This window comes from Maylandia zebra, linkage group LG11 (genome assembly GCF_041146795.1).
Source record: "Maylandia zebra isolate NMK-2024a linkage group LG11, Mzebra_GT3a, whole genome shotgun sequence".
Classification (NCBI taxonomy): domain Eukaryota; kingdom Metazoa; phylum Chordata; class Actinopteri; order Cichliformes; family Cichlidae; genus Maylandia; species Maylandia zebra.
In genome coordinates, this window is record NC_135177.1 from 18,693,811 (window position 1) to 18,708,269 (window position 14,459).

Below are 14,459 nucleotides of genomic sequence, written 5' to 3' on the forward strand. Positions count from 1 at the left end.
TTTTTCCCCCTCTCTTCCTCTGCCTCCTCTACAGGCTGATCCACCTCCCTCTTCCTGATGTCCCTTTTGTCTCCCCTCTCCCTCCCTAACAGCTTTCACACAATGCGTGACACTCCGCTGTTTGGCCTCCCTCCCTAGACTAGTGCTAAATGGCCAGATAGATTTAGGGGCATTCATCATTGTAATCATGTTGCTTAATTATTCATAGGCTCCATCAGGCCTCTTCCTGGTGTTGCATGTAGTTATAAGAGGGTAAGCCAGACTCTCATGATGCAAAAGGGACAACGGGGGATAAAGCAGGTTAGCTCTGCATATTGACTCATTATTATACATCTCTAGCTAATGGCTAATTGAAGCCATTAATTTTCAATTCAGAGGAGACTGATGGGCAGAGCGGAACATATTGCATTGTGTTTTTTTCCTTTAGCTTCCTACTGTAAACCACACATTGCTGCAATGTTACTTATGGGATAATAAACTGAATGCTTTATTTCGATATAAGAAAAAAAATTATGAGAGAGGCTTTTGGTTTTAGAGATGTGCAAACATCACAGGCTACATCAGTTCAGATTACAGTGGTCCAGCCTCCAGCTGGGCACACTGGGAGCAGATGGCCCTATAATCACCAGGGTTCATCTAGGTCTGGAACAGCAGCCAAAGTCAGCTCCCAATATTTGATTTAATTTCAAGTATAGCTTAAAAATACAGGACACGTCAGCTGGCATCACTGCAAGACACTCCACAGAGCTCGAGGCTGGCAGCGCATGTCATTTTATGACTGAGGTTATTTAGAAGCAAAGATGTTTAATAAAAGACGATAGCCTATATCCAACCAGCACTCAAGGATCTTCCCTGCCATTGTTAGTTTCCAAAGCGTATGTGTTTCACGGAGTGCCTTACACAAAATGAATTAGGTTACCAGCAGAGGCAGTCCATAGGATTATGCACATACATAAAAACTGAACTGATGCCCTGTAAATATTATCTAAGCCTATATACATAAGCCATGCAAATGCATAAGAGCATCCTTTTTTCATATACCAAGAGTTTATGTTACATAACAGGCTACACCAGCTAGAAATTCTTAGCATCCATCCAATTTTACTTCTCAGATTAATATTGCTTTAATTGCTCAACTGGCGTGGATTTCAACATCTTTTTAATATTAAATCTCAAGCATGTTAGTCAGTGAAATAAATTGAATATTGTTTGTAAGTACAATACATATTGCAAGCTTTAGCTCAAAAACATGGCACAAATCAAAGTCAGAAACAACACAAAAAAAAGTGTTGGTAAGTTAAAATTTTCCTCCATAAAATTCCAACCACCAACCCCTGACCCAGACATCACCTAAGCCCTCTGAAAAGCCCTGGGAAAACCCCACATGCTTCAGACTTCTGCAACTGGGCCATAGGAAAGATTTTGAATTTTGTCTTCTGTAAAAAGCCACATTGTCATCCTCCACGTATTTAACTGGATACAGACCTCCCACATATACAATAGCAGCACGAGACCAAGCCAGAAAAACAAGGACTCACTTTACTTTTTCAAGATGAATATCCCATCTAAATGTCCTACAATATCCTTAACCTCCTTAAAGCGGCACCTTTATTGTCCTTCCATTATGCATTTATGCATAATCTCGCAGCTATATTTTCAGCAAGCGTTTTGCTTGTTTTCCTACATAGCCTTCTTATCGGCTGTACAACTTGGTGAAAAGAAATGTCGACTATATAACACAAAACGAAACTCCCGCAGAGGTAAAATAAATTTGGGGTGGTGTCCCCACTTCAATGGAAAGGCAGTATTTAGCTATATTCAGACTGAGACGAGTGATTGCGATACTTGCGTTGCATAGAGCAGCTATACAAATGTGCCTCTCAGTTCCACCCACGTTTCAACAAATGCCTTATCTGAGTCACGCACCATAATGACGCCACACTGTGCATGTTTTTTTTTTTCTTCAGAAAAGACAAAAAAAAACACAAAAAACACAAAGCATCGCTGGTCATTTTCACAAGCCTTTCTATGCAACCACCTCCTGCAGATATGTGGGAGGGAAACAACTGCGTAATAACGTTTCACAAATCCAGCCAAAAACAAGAGAGAGTCCGGAAACATTATGTGCCTGCAAGATTCTGTTCCTCTAGCACAGCCAAGCTGAAATGGTTTTGTCTTAGCGGTGATGAATTTCTGATGTTATGTAACACAGCTGAACCTCCTTCACAGTCAAGCAAAAACAACAGGGGAATGCCAGGATTTTAATGCCAAACACTGTGCGCCTGCAGATGCAATTTCAAGCTGAAGAAGTACCTCGGGGGATTGAAGGAATCAGCAGCTTAGTAGAGATTTGAGCGCTGCAGGTCTGTCTGAATCATCCTAATGTCAACACAATTGACACTGAATAGTGGATTTTCCTTAGGCAGATTGAGATTGACACAATGCAACGCAGCTTTCCAAATCTGTATTTATGCTGTAAACACATTCAAAAGGCTTGAGTAATGTCTGGGACTCAGTGATTCAAATTCCTATTAGTAAACACTTTCGTGCCTTAAAGAATATTGTTTATTGGCACTGCTAAAATGTATTGTACACCAGACTTATTAAGACAACTGTTTTCTATTACAACAAGCTATTGTTACATCTTTTTCCATTGTAGTTAAATACTGCATTTTAGTTCTAATAGCACATAAGCAAGACTGATAAGCTGGGATCAAAACACAGCGATGGGCATGCTTTAAACTGTCTTTCTAAAACTGGCAATCCACCCTGAAACCAAATTGTCAATTGAGCATGGATATTATGGGGTAGGACGGTTTTCAGTTTAAGACACATGACATACATGTAGACGATAGCTGAGTTTTACAGCCGAGTCTCGCCTGTATTTGTGCAGGCGAGACAAGGCTGGAAGTCTTAAAGCAACATCATCGTGCCCTTGAGCATCTTTTAAGTAGATTAGGGCAATCTCGAAGCCTAAATGAGGGCATGTTTAGGTTAAAAGACTGCAATAATTGATCCACTTAAGGACAGGCTGTCTTTCCATAGTGCCATCCAAAGCAGCAGGCGGCTGGGATCAGTAAGATCTGAGTCTTCCTCTTGCCTGCTTCTTATCTTTTACTTGCACTTTTTGCTTATTCCTCTGTGTTTTTCACTCTGTTGTCTTTGCAGCAGATCTGGATTCTTTCTTCCTCTGCATTCTCCATTGGATCTGCATGTCATCTGTCCTTGTTGTGAGTGCTGCACATAACTGTTTTTTACTTATTGCAAAAAATTTGGGCAAACAGATTTTCTGATGCTTGCATGGCAAAAAATGAATAAAACTGCATGAAAAGCATTAAACAGTGGCAGAAAACACAATTCGTGTTTCAAGATGAATGTTTTTAGAAGCCATTAGGAAATTGTGAATTGAAGCAGTTCGCCTATATGTAGTGTGCTGAGTGTAGCTGTATAATGGTAAAGCAATAATAATATCCTGCACTGAGAGATAGGCGGCATAAAGGAGAAGGAGAAAGAGGCGCAGGGTTAGAAAATGAGAGGTTAAAACATTCATACATCTTTTTTGCCTGTGTCTCTTTATTTATGCACATGCACAATTCTCATCACTGTGCCAGCTCCCCTGAGAGCCTGTCTAGCAGATGCACCTCATGCAAATGAGGCTTTGAGGTTATGTGCTATAGGTTACGCGAGCCCAAAGTGTGGAAGAGTAGTATGTGCTGCATGTATATATCAATATCATTATTATTACTATATATGTATATATAGTATATATGTATATTAAGTTAGAGATGTGACCAATGACGGAAAGCAAAAGTGTATATTTTTTTAAAAGTGGACACCCCAACACAAAAGATAATATACTGTATGCCACAATAATTGTAACAGTATGTATAAAACAGCCTACTTCACACCATGTTGATTCTGTGCTTTCATTCAGAGACATGTGGTATCACCACAGTGAGGACAAACTGGTCTTTTAACTCCCAGTAAGAGGTCAGAATGCTCACGAGTGCCGATAAAAGAGCCCAGCACGGCTAGCGTGACCCCCGCAGCTGCAAAAGCATATTGAGGGAATAGCCTCCTCTTCCCAGGTCTCTCATACAGCACGGTTGGCCTGCTGTTCAAAGTGTTCAGGTGCTCTGTTAATGAACAGCAGGACAAGCAGCTAAGGCTGGGTCAGCTCGTGCTGACTCGTCAGGCCGCTTACACAAAGAAAGCAAACCCAGGGAAGTGGATGAAAGCCTGCAGCAGCGTGGAAGGTGTCGCTCTCCCACATTTTACATCAGCTTCCGCTCACTTGACGTCCCCTTCATCTGTCTCATCAAACACGTAAACACTTTTTTTAGGCTTCTTCTCCACATTCTCTCTCTCAGCATCACTTGGCCACTGAGGGTGGTTGTCATGGTAACACCACCTACAGGAGCCAGTTACCTTCCCTGTTACCGTAGCAACTGGTTCCCTACTGAATTTCAAGCATCTCTAGCACGCTCTCTCTCTCTCCTCTCTTCTCTTCATTAAGAATCTGCCTCTATCTCACGTTCCTTCTCACATAAAAGAGTCAGCATATGTTAGCTTCAACTTTCTGTCTTCCTCAGGTCGATGATTGTTGGCTTAATCGTTAGTTAGCTTTCTCTCGTCACTGCCTGTTGATTGATTCCACTACATACTGCAGCAATAAACTGAAGGTCTCCCTTGTATTGTACTTTTTTTGGCACCCAAATGAAACATGTAAAAAGAGTATATAATAATTACTTGTTAATGACTATCGATTATTATAAATACAGACAACACAATAATAGAATAAACAATAAAACATGTTAACTGTTAACTGTGTGGACTAGTATTCTTTTGCTGTTTTCACCTTTTTTATGATCCTTCACTGTTGGTGAATCAGTAGCTGAATATGTAATTTTCTCTTCTTCTGGGTCACGCCTGATGAGCTTTCCATTTTACTTTAATCAAGATCAGCAGCTGTCTGTCTTTACATGACTTCCTTCAGTTGTACTCACCCAGAGTATTTCAAAGGAAATGATGAGTTATGAATCTGACTCATCCGATTGTCATACCGTCACCTGTAGGCTGGTTTAATTAGTTCAGGAACTATAAAGCACAGTTTCATAAATCAAATGACAACATACTAATGATAAGTGAGATCTTGTCAGGCTGGCATGTCCTGTCTTGCTTTGACTCTGGTGTTTTTAAACTGGCCCACTCTGGTAAGATAATGTGTGCTGGCTGTGTAGTCTGCAGTAGATTAAATATTAGTGTTATCTCATTTCCTCTGGATATAAAGTCTCCACAACCTCCCCAATTGAAGAGAAAATGATTTAATCATTGAGACAATTTGTACAAATAGATCCCTCACATTATGGTTTTTTTTCCCCCAAGCCAGAATCAGAAGCATGTGAAGTATCCAATTTGACAGCCTAAACTTGTAAAAGTATTGGCTGTTAACTGGCACAGCTTGGCCATGGCAACTGAATGACCCTGAGCTCAGAAAAGAATGACATAATGTGGCTGAATCTTACAATTAACTGCAGCCAAAGAAGCGCCTGATTTTCTTTATCCTCTTTAGTTGTCTGAAAAACCAGCACAACCCATCTGTGTACACGGTGTAAAACAGGCACAGGGAAATGCAGTGGGAACATTATGAGCTAGATTTACTTGGTGAAAAAGACAAAAGAAGTATCTACAAAGAGAGCACAGAGACAAGAGGAGGTTTTTGTGACTCACTGCACACAATATGTATTTCTGGGACTTTCTTGCTTAGGCATAAGAATGGGGGGGGGGGGGGGGGGGGGGGGGTAATTATTTAAATCAAACAAGCAAACTGATTACTGGTATTCGCGCTAATACTTACTTTGATGTGGACATGAACTGACTGCAAAAACAGCCGGAAAACTAACCGCACCTATGGATGCTACTTGGGGATCATGCTCACACAGATTGTAGGTGCTTCCTGTTTCCTGAAATTGTATCCTCACATTTACATCCTATGAATCACAACATGAATTTAAGGTAAACAAAGGCCTGCTGATCCTCATTTTGGGGGCTAAGTATCTATTTTGAGTCTCTCTTTTCATCATCAGTGTAACATTTTCGCACAAACTAGCCCTTGAAATTTTCCAGGTATCTTACTACTAAGTGTAAGTACAATAGACACTCATGATGAAAAGAGAGACTCAAAATACTCTCTTAGCCTCCAGACTTGTTTATATGATATCAGAGATGAACCCAGTGTGAAATATTGGGCATATATCAATGTTTAAAATAACAGTTTGGCTGACAGGCTGTTTGTGTTGTAATTTATTCCTCTTTTAGTGTCATGGAAACATTATTAAAACATAACTGAGCTGTTTTAATCTTTCAGCTCTGCATGCCACTCTCTTTGATCATTTAGCCTGTGCAAAATGCATTAAAATCTGATGTAAAAAGTGAAGTAAAGGGGGTAAAAGATGTCAATGCAAATTCATGAAGAAGACAAATAACCCTTTGTGTCTTGCTGCAATTCTAAAGCTCCAAAACATTTGACACTGAAGGCGTTAGAAGAATCAGACTTTGATGGTATCAATTTCAAAGCATGAAAAACACATCATTGTGTAGATCCCCTCACCCCCAGCCGGTCGTGGCAGATGGCTCCACCTGTGCTGGAGGTTTCTTCCTGTTAAAAGGGAGTTTTTCCTTCCCACTCTCACAAAGTTCTTGCTCATAGGGGGTTATCTGATGGGATTTTTTTAGGGTCTTTACCTTATAATATAAAGCATGTTGGGGCAGCTGTTGTGTTTTGTTGTTATAAATTAAACTGATTTAAATTGAAGCGATTTTGAGTATTGCAACTACCATTTGCAGTTGGTCTGTTAATGTACCACAGACGGCAGTGAAAGCAGCAAATCTCTCCATGTACTTTCTACCCTTACACATTTGTTTGGAGATATCAGATACAAGAGACTTCTGCTGGGCAGACCAATTACTATACTGTGCATCTGTATTCAGTGGAGAGCTGCTGACATCACGCCACATGGGACACAATTAATCATTTTTGATTGGCTATTCGCCATCTATTGACAACGGTTGAAATTTGACCTCACTTTTAAAGGGGATGAATTCTGACATTATAAGTTATATGTGTCCACCGGGAATGGAAGTCACATTGCCTCAGTAGTTTTTAATTTAGTTCTCAGTGTCGACAGATGAGGCGTTCAGTGGGAAAAGGAATGCGGCATCAGATCTTGGAAAAAATTCTCCAAAATCATGGAGGTGCAGGGGAAAGGGAAAATAAAGCTAGGGGTGAGGAGCAGCATGAATTATTCAGGAACAATCAAAGTACACACATGAAAAGTGAAAAGATGTCACTGGCTACTAAGAGCTGCCGAGGCAGATGGAGAGGCAGTGTCTGAGTAGGGGAGGGGTAAGGAGTGCCCTTGGGATGTGGCGGCGGAGAACAGAGGAGGCAGGGACAGAGAGAGAAAGGAAGGACGAGGGGGGCAGAGCCAAGGAGGAGACAGGCGTGGGGATTTTCCTTTGTATTATGTAGAGGTGGATGGGGAGCTGGATGGAGGGGAAGTAGCAGGGTACACAAAAACCAGGTAGCATGAAGCGAGAGGGGGTGGGGTCTGCCTTCTGACTGCTAAGACGCGGCGTGACAACTGCCATAGCCGTGTCGACAAGCGAGAGCCCAGACCTTTTCATGGCCTTCAATAATTGATGCAGCTTGTGCAGTGTGCCATCTTTAGTGTGTACGTCCACGTTTGTGCCTCTCAGCCTCCCGTCAGTACAACTGTGTGACCTATTTGTTAGCAAGTGATTTCTACCCATCTTTGTTCAACTTGGAGGAAAGTGTCTGAAATTAGCTTTTTGTCCGTCTAAGAGAGATGACAGAGCAACAAAAGTTCATCGAATGTCCTCCAGAACTGTTTCTGTTCCTCTTTTTTTTGTAACTATTATTACTGTTTCGATGGGTCATAGTGGACCCAACAACTCTGCACACTCTCACACCGCGCATCCAGCCTCGTTATTAAATTAGACTTTGCAGTCATGTTTTCATACAACTTATAGCTTCACTCCTGACATAGTTTTTTTCTACCAGCTGCTGAGGCTGAGCAGGAACAAGGATTGTTTCCTCCACAGCACAGCATGCACTCCACCCTGCAACCCACACAACACTCTACATGCTCCACATCACTTCCACTCTCGCCATGCCAGGGCAATCCCCTGTCTCTCTCTCACTCTCTCTCACTTCACCAGCCCTCAGTCTCTTTCACTGTGCCCTCTCTCTCTCTCTCTCTCTCTCTGTTTTTCCTCCCGAACATGGAGGACAAGTGTTATCTCTACACTGCAGATGTTTTTCAGGGGGGCTCCGCCGAAGCCTCCCACTGGCTGCGGCAAGGCTAAACGGCACGCTTTGCCCCGGCGTTAAACTTTTCCACAGAAATACAACCCCATTAGGCTTACTGAGGCAGTTATGAAGGATGTGAAAACCTCGGGCAGCAGCGATATCTCTCTCCTGCAAGACTCCAGAGAGGAGGCAGAGCTGGATGTCATCATCTAGTCTCTCAATCCCTGTAGGTGACACTGGACAAACTTATGATGTGCAAACACAAATCTTCCACTGCACACATCAAAAATGCACAGTCCCATCTGGGCTTCAGCTGGTACAGACACAGGTGCAGAAAGTCATAAGTGAAGTGCTTCAAGCTTGAAATTGCCCCATGAATCTCTCTCTCACATGCTCTCTCCCCCTCTCTCTCTATATATATATACATGTATATGTGTGTGTGTGTGTTTTATGTGGCAGTCAGTAGGTGGATGATGAAAAGTAAAGTAATCTTGAGGAAACTGGGAGCAGCTTTAATCTACATTCTTTTTAAATCTTATCCTTTGATTACACATAGCCTAAAAAAGGGGCTGCACAGTCTGAGAATCCAGAGAAATTAACTCATCAAATGCAGCACATCATGACAGGCTATAAGGGATGGCACTAAATGACAAGCCTCCTGAGCAAATTATTAATAAACTTTAATTTGGGAATGACTCCATTTTCTAACCGAGACCTATAATTTGAACGTTTTCAGAGAAGCCAGAAAACAAGATGAGTGGGATTTGGCAGAGGTTCCCCAAACCTATTGGGGAGGGTGTTTTGCAAATGTGCAATTAATGTGAATTTATTTTCTGCACGAAATCTGGATGAACTCTACGCCCCGGGCATACACAAATGTACACTTTTTTAATTTCTACCCAGGCACTCAAAACAACTGGCAGCAAGAACGAGAATAAAACCTCCCAACAGTATTAAACATACGGCACTGTTCCGCTGAGATGGGTTGCAACAATTGCCCAAAGGGTGCATTAATGTCATGCATTCGTTTATCAACTCTGGTAAGGACTCTACTGCTGAGGCACTTTTACAGCGGTCCCTTTCCCCCGGTACAGTACAGCTTTTGTTTCGCAATGACTCTGCAAGATCTAATCCTGGAACTGTGTGTGTTTGTGTGTGTGCGCGCGTGTCTGTGTGTGTGTGCGCGCAAGTGTGTGTGGTGCACCTCAAAAACTTGGAAAGGAAGCGAGATACGGAGAACAGGGAAAAAACATGTGATACAACAAAATGGTACGTTTTAATGCCCACTGGCACACGGATATAGCAGAGAAAAGCAAGCACACAGGAATCCATTAGTGAAATACGATTATCTCTTGGCTCTAAAATTAATTAAGTGAGTGTAGGGCTGTGTGTGTGTGTGTGTGTGTGTGTGTGTGTGTGTGTGTGTGTGTGTGTGTGTGTGTGTGTGTGTGTGGATGAGAGAGAGAAAGAGAGAGAGAGATCTGGTTGTCCTTATCTTTCTTTTTCTGTTTTTTTTGTTTGTTGTTTTAAACAAATCCTCTTGTGTTACTACACTGAAAGGCAGATGGGAGTGGGAGGTCGTTGCATCTGTATGGCCTGAAACTGCTATTCCTGATGTGGTGGTGGTGGCAGCGTGGAGTGGGCAGGTTGCACAGCAACTTTTTGAATTACTTTGACTGAATTAATTTGACATTCAGGCTCACTAAAATGTATTTTTTAAATCTTCCTGCCTTTTATCTTCTCCACATAATTTCCTGTCACGGTCCGGGGTCGGTGACCGAGCGGTTTTAGTCTCTCTGTTTTTTGTCATTTTGTGTAATGTTAAGTCTTCCTTGTTATTTCTAAGCATTATTCTGTAAGGGCCTGGGTTGTTCTGTTTAGTTTTGTTAGTTTTGTTTGTTGAATCTCCCCTCGTGTCTTTGCCCTCTGTGTCTCCCTCTGTGTTTGTGTTTATGTGTGTTCTTGTGTCTTCTTTCCCCTTCTTGTGGTTTATTCCATGTTTATCCAAGTTTCCCCAGCCCATCACTTCTGCTCTCTCTCGTGTTCCCTCGCTCCCTCTCGTCAGCCTCTCCTCCACTCCTGCATCATGTTTCCTGTTTTATTGTGAAAGTCCAGTGTTTTCATGTTCATTCTGTTCAGTCTTGCTTGCCCTGTCTCGTTATGGTTATTCGTGCCAGCTGTGTTTCTCATGTGTCCTCATTTCCCTTGTTATCCCTTTTGTATTTAGCGTCTGTTTCTTCCTGTGCTTGTTGTGGCGATCTCCCTCATTCATGGCTGCATTTCCCCGTGTGCCTCTCTGTATGTTTAGTTATGATTTCAAGTGTAGTTCTTTGTAACGTTTTCCCTTCCAGCAATAAAGCTGTTTTTTGACTTTGAATTTTCGCCTCTGTGAGGTCTGCTTCTGGGTCCCTTTCCTGCCTGCACGCAGCTGCATCATGATATTTCCCTACTCTCTCCTTGTTTTCCCTCTTTATGCTTAAATCTTTCCTACACAATCTTTCCAAACAGCACATTTGTTTCTGGGTCTGTCCTCGAGACTCTCTGTGCTGGAGAGCTCAGGCAGAGGTTTGCACTGCAGTTATTTATCTAAAACTGAGCATACCTGTAGATCCTACAGTGGTCTTTAGAAAAGAAATATGGCTACAGAAGAGCACAATCACTGTATGAGCGCTTTGTGTAACAACAAACTGCAAATGGATAGAAATTTGTCCACTGTGCAGGTTTTGTGCAGCCATTTCTACAGGGCAGTTGTTTCATTAACATCTCTGGTCCTCTTAAAGCATTATGGGTAATGCTGCAAATCATCAAACAAAATCTTCTTGTTTTTTAATTGACAGGATTAGATTATGGAAATTAATGCAGTAACCAAGAATTATTCTCAATGGGAAATTTTAGCCATGAAATGTTTCTATTCTCAGGAATAAAAATCACCCATCCATCCTCTTCCACCTATCCAATTAAGGGCCGTAGGTGGGCTGGAGCGTATCCCACCCCTATCCTAGTTATCGTCAAATCCAAAGAAAAAATATTGTGTAATCCGAAGATGTATCAGTTCCAGCTTTTCATATAGGTATGTTTTTTGGTTCTCTCACACTTGTATTCATGTAGAATACCTTCAGGTGTTGAAGTGCTGGTTTGGACAGGATAAGCAGTCTGAACATGAAATCACAACCCGCGTCTTTCTTCCTGATATATTTTGAAGGCCAAATAAATAGTCCATTAAGAAAACATCCATTTAAAATAATGGAAAATAAAAGGAATGTTAGAAAAAGTATAATAAAATAACTGGAAAATGATGTGAGAAATTAATAAAAGATCTACATATTTGTGCAAAATCTCACTCAAATTCAATATAGGTGCCAAGCAGAAATCACTACAGTTCTAATGACATTTGAGCAAAAGTAATGTAAGTTATCTATATTTCCCAGTCTTATTAAAATGGGAAATGCTCGTAACAAACCAAAAAATCTTCTGCATTTCATTAAGGTCAGACAGCATTGCACAAGTTCACAGGGTGCAACAAAGGGGTTGTTTCTCTGACCTTTTGCGTCATGGGGAAAACTGCTTTGTATGTCAATTTGCTAATGTTTTCAGTGCTTCTACAGGTGAGTGCTATTAAAGCTGAGAGAGCAGGGAAGCTCTCATTGGACATACGATACATATGACTGTCTGGCATAAAAATGTCTGTGCACTCACAGCAAGAACACAGGATAATGCTGAATATGTGTTTGAGTTCCAGTTAAAGGCCATATGAATACACAGTAGAGTCTGAAATTTCCATTTTCAAGTTAACATGCTCTGTTTAAATGGCATGCAATAACAGAGAGATCAAAACAATTTTGCACTATTCATGTTTGAACTGTATTCATGTTAAGTGAATTAAGGGAGGCTGACAGTTTTATTAGGACTAATACCACAGTGTAATCCAGCCAGTCAACCCTCTCAATGTGTAATCTTCCCTGTAAACCTTCACGAGCAGGTCTCCTTGTATGAAGCTAAAGCCTGTTCCTCGGTATAGCAGTAATCCCACTAAGGCTCTTACAGAAGTGAAATCATTTCAGAATGAAAGGAGAGGCTTTATGACTGCTACTGATTCACTGAGGATGATGATTAATGAATAAACATTTCACAAACTACCTCAAGATCTGTCTCAACCTGCATTCAGGGTCCTCCATGTATCACCTCAGATGTTAGAGGTGAATGCAATCACTCTTTATTAGAAGAGGAGTGTTTCACCTAAACCACAGCTCGAGCTGGGATGTCATGACTCATCCATCCCCCTTTCTCCTCCCCCCTCTTCCTCCTCATATCCCTCCCATACTCACACACCTCCAACAATAACCTAGAGCACATCCTCCAACTTGAATTCATGCCTCGTGATGGGTGGCTGAGGAGTTATTGAGAAATAAAGGTCAAGTCCATTAAGCTGAGGGTCGGCTGTAAGTCACGATCAGCCGGAGAGGGGGTTGGAGTACCTGGTGGCCCATTGATCTTTCATTCTGTACAAGAGACTTTCAGTGTTCACCCCCTAACTATGGGCAGGTACATATGCCAATAGAATGACCCCATATATGTCATTAAGATGGATTTCTCAGTATCACACTCCCAAAGACGCCTCAGTGCAAATCTGACAGCAAATCTAATTCCTGACTCTTCAGCAGGGAGTTTTTAATCAATTCAGTATTCTTCCATGAAGACCAAATGTACAACAGAACACCAATTGAATATGCATGATGGCTCCATCCTGCTCAAGAGCTGCACCACTTCTCTAAAGGACGGATGCGAGCTGATTTGCTTCTCTGACAGCGCCAGATGGGGTGAAATGAGATGGGATTTAATCTCCATCCTTCCACAGAAGCAAAAAAAAAAAAAAAAAAAAAAAAAAAAGGAAGAAGAAGAAGAAGAAGAAGAAAAAAAGGGCCTGTAACATTCATCATATCAGTGCAGGCCCAGGCTTGACGCAGCGAGCCAAATATACTGTAAACCATGTTCACGGACACTCTCCTCAGTGTGGGCTTTCATTTACATCATATATCAGTATCTGCATGTCAAACGTTTTCACTATCACTGCATTTTCGTGGGCGATGCGTGTCATTACTCTTGTTGACACAGGACGGTGCATTTACAAATGAAACCTGCCCCAGATGATTATGAGCAATCCCGGAGAGAACAGCAGCTGAATGAGAGAGCGAATGATAATAATATTAAAAATACATTTTGTCCTCTTCGCCATTCAGTGAACAAAACAAACAAACAAAAATTCAGCTGGCAGAGATAAAAGACTCCGACTGTTTTGCTCTTACCTCGACGTTTTTCCGCACGCATAATGACAATACAGCCATCAATATAGGTATTGCAGTATGTCCCATTTTCTCGCCTTCCTCTGCCTCTTTTTTATGACGAAGTTGCTGCTATATAATAACTGAGTCCAGCATAAGCTGTCTGGTTACATCGGCTGAAGTGATGGACACTGCCTTTCCTATATATCTCCTGCGTCTTCCTCCTGTTCGCTCGTCTTGCCGTCGGGTTCTCCAATGGCAGCCTGGGCTTTTATGTGGATGAAGTCTGACAGAACCAAGCCCTGTTTCTGCGGGTATTTATCACACAGGCTAGTCCTGGCGTCCTCGCTGTGGCTTAGTGCAGAGAGACATCTGGTGGGGATGAGCTGAAAATGCAACCGCTCACTTTCTGTGTCACATTTAAAGTATGTGTGAGTGTGAGTGAGAGTGTTGGGGGGGGGAGGGGGGAATTCACGTAGTTCATGTCTTAACCTGTGGTCCTACTGCTGTTTCAGTTGAAGACAAAGCAAGCTGACTTGTCATGTAGAGAGTAACCTTGCAGGTGATTCACTGAATAACTCTTAAGGCGCCTGGTTAACTGATTCAACTGCATGCAAATTTATTTACAATGATTTTTAAAAATGTATTTATTAGTTATTGCATTCATATGTTACCAGTAATTTACAAGCAAATATACATTCACTGATCTTGAGCTAACTGTCACTTTTCTTTAAATCACATTCCTTCAATGGAAACATACTTTTGGAGGACATTTAAGTGGATATGAGCACTCTTAATAATACATTTGCAGCTATTGTTCCACTGCTATAAGTCTGCCTCAGCAACAC

The 14,459-nt window shown here is 41.7% G+C and overlaps 1 protein-coding gene across 3 annotated transcripts in view; it reads right to left on the reverse strand.

Annotated features, from left to right (window-relative positions):
* The window catches only part of aplp1 (amyloid beta (A4) precursor-like protein 1), a 35,042-nt gene extending 21,134 nt beyond the window's left edge, over window positions 1–13,908 (reverse strand). For all 3 annotated transcript variants that reach the window (XM_004541556.6, XM_012925357.5, XM_004541554.6), the window contains exon 1: window positions 13,636–13,908. In XM_004541556.6, the coding sequence (XP_004541613.1) occupies window positions 13,636–13,701 (66 nt within the window). In that variant the 5' untranslated portion in view covers window positions 13,702–13,908. The remainder of the gene's footprint in view (window positions 1–13,635) is intronic.
* Window positions 13,909–14,459: the final 551 nt, after the last annotated feature.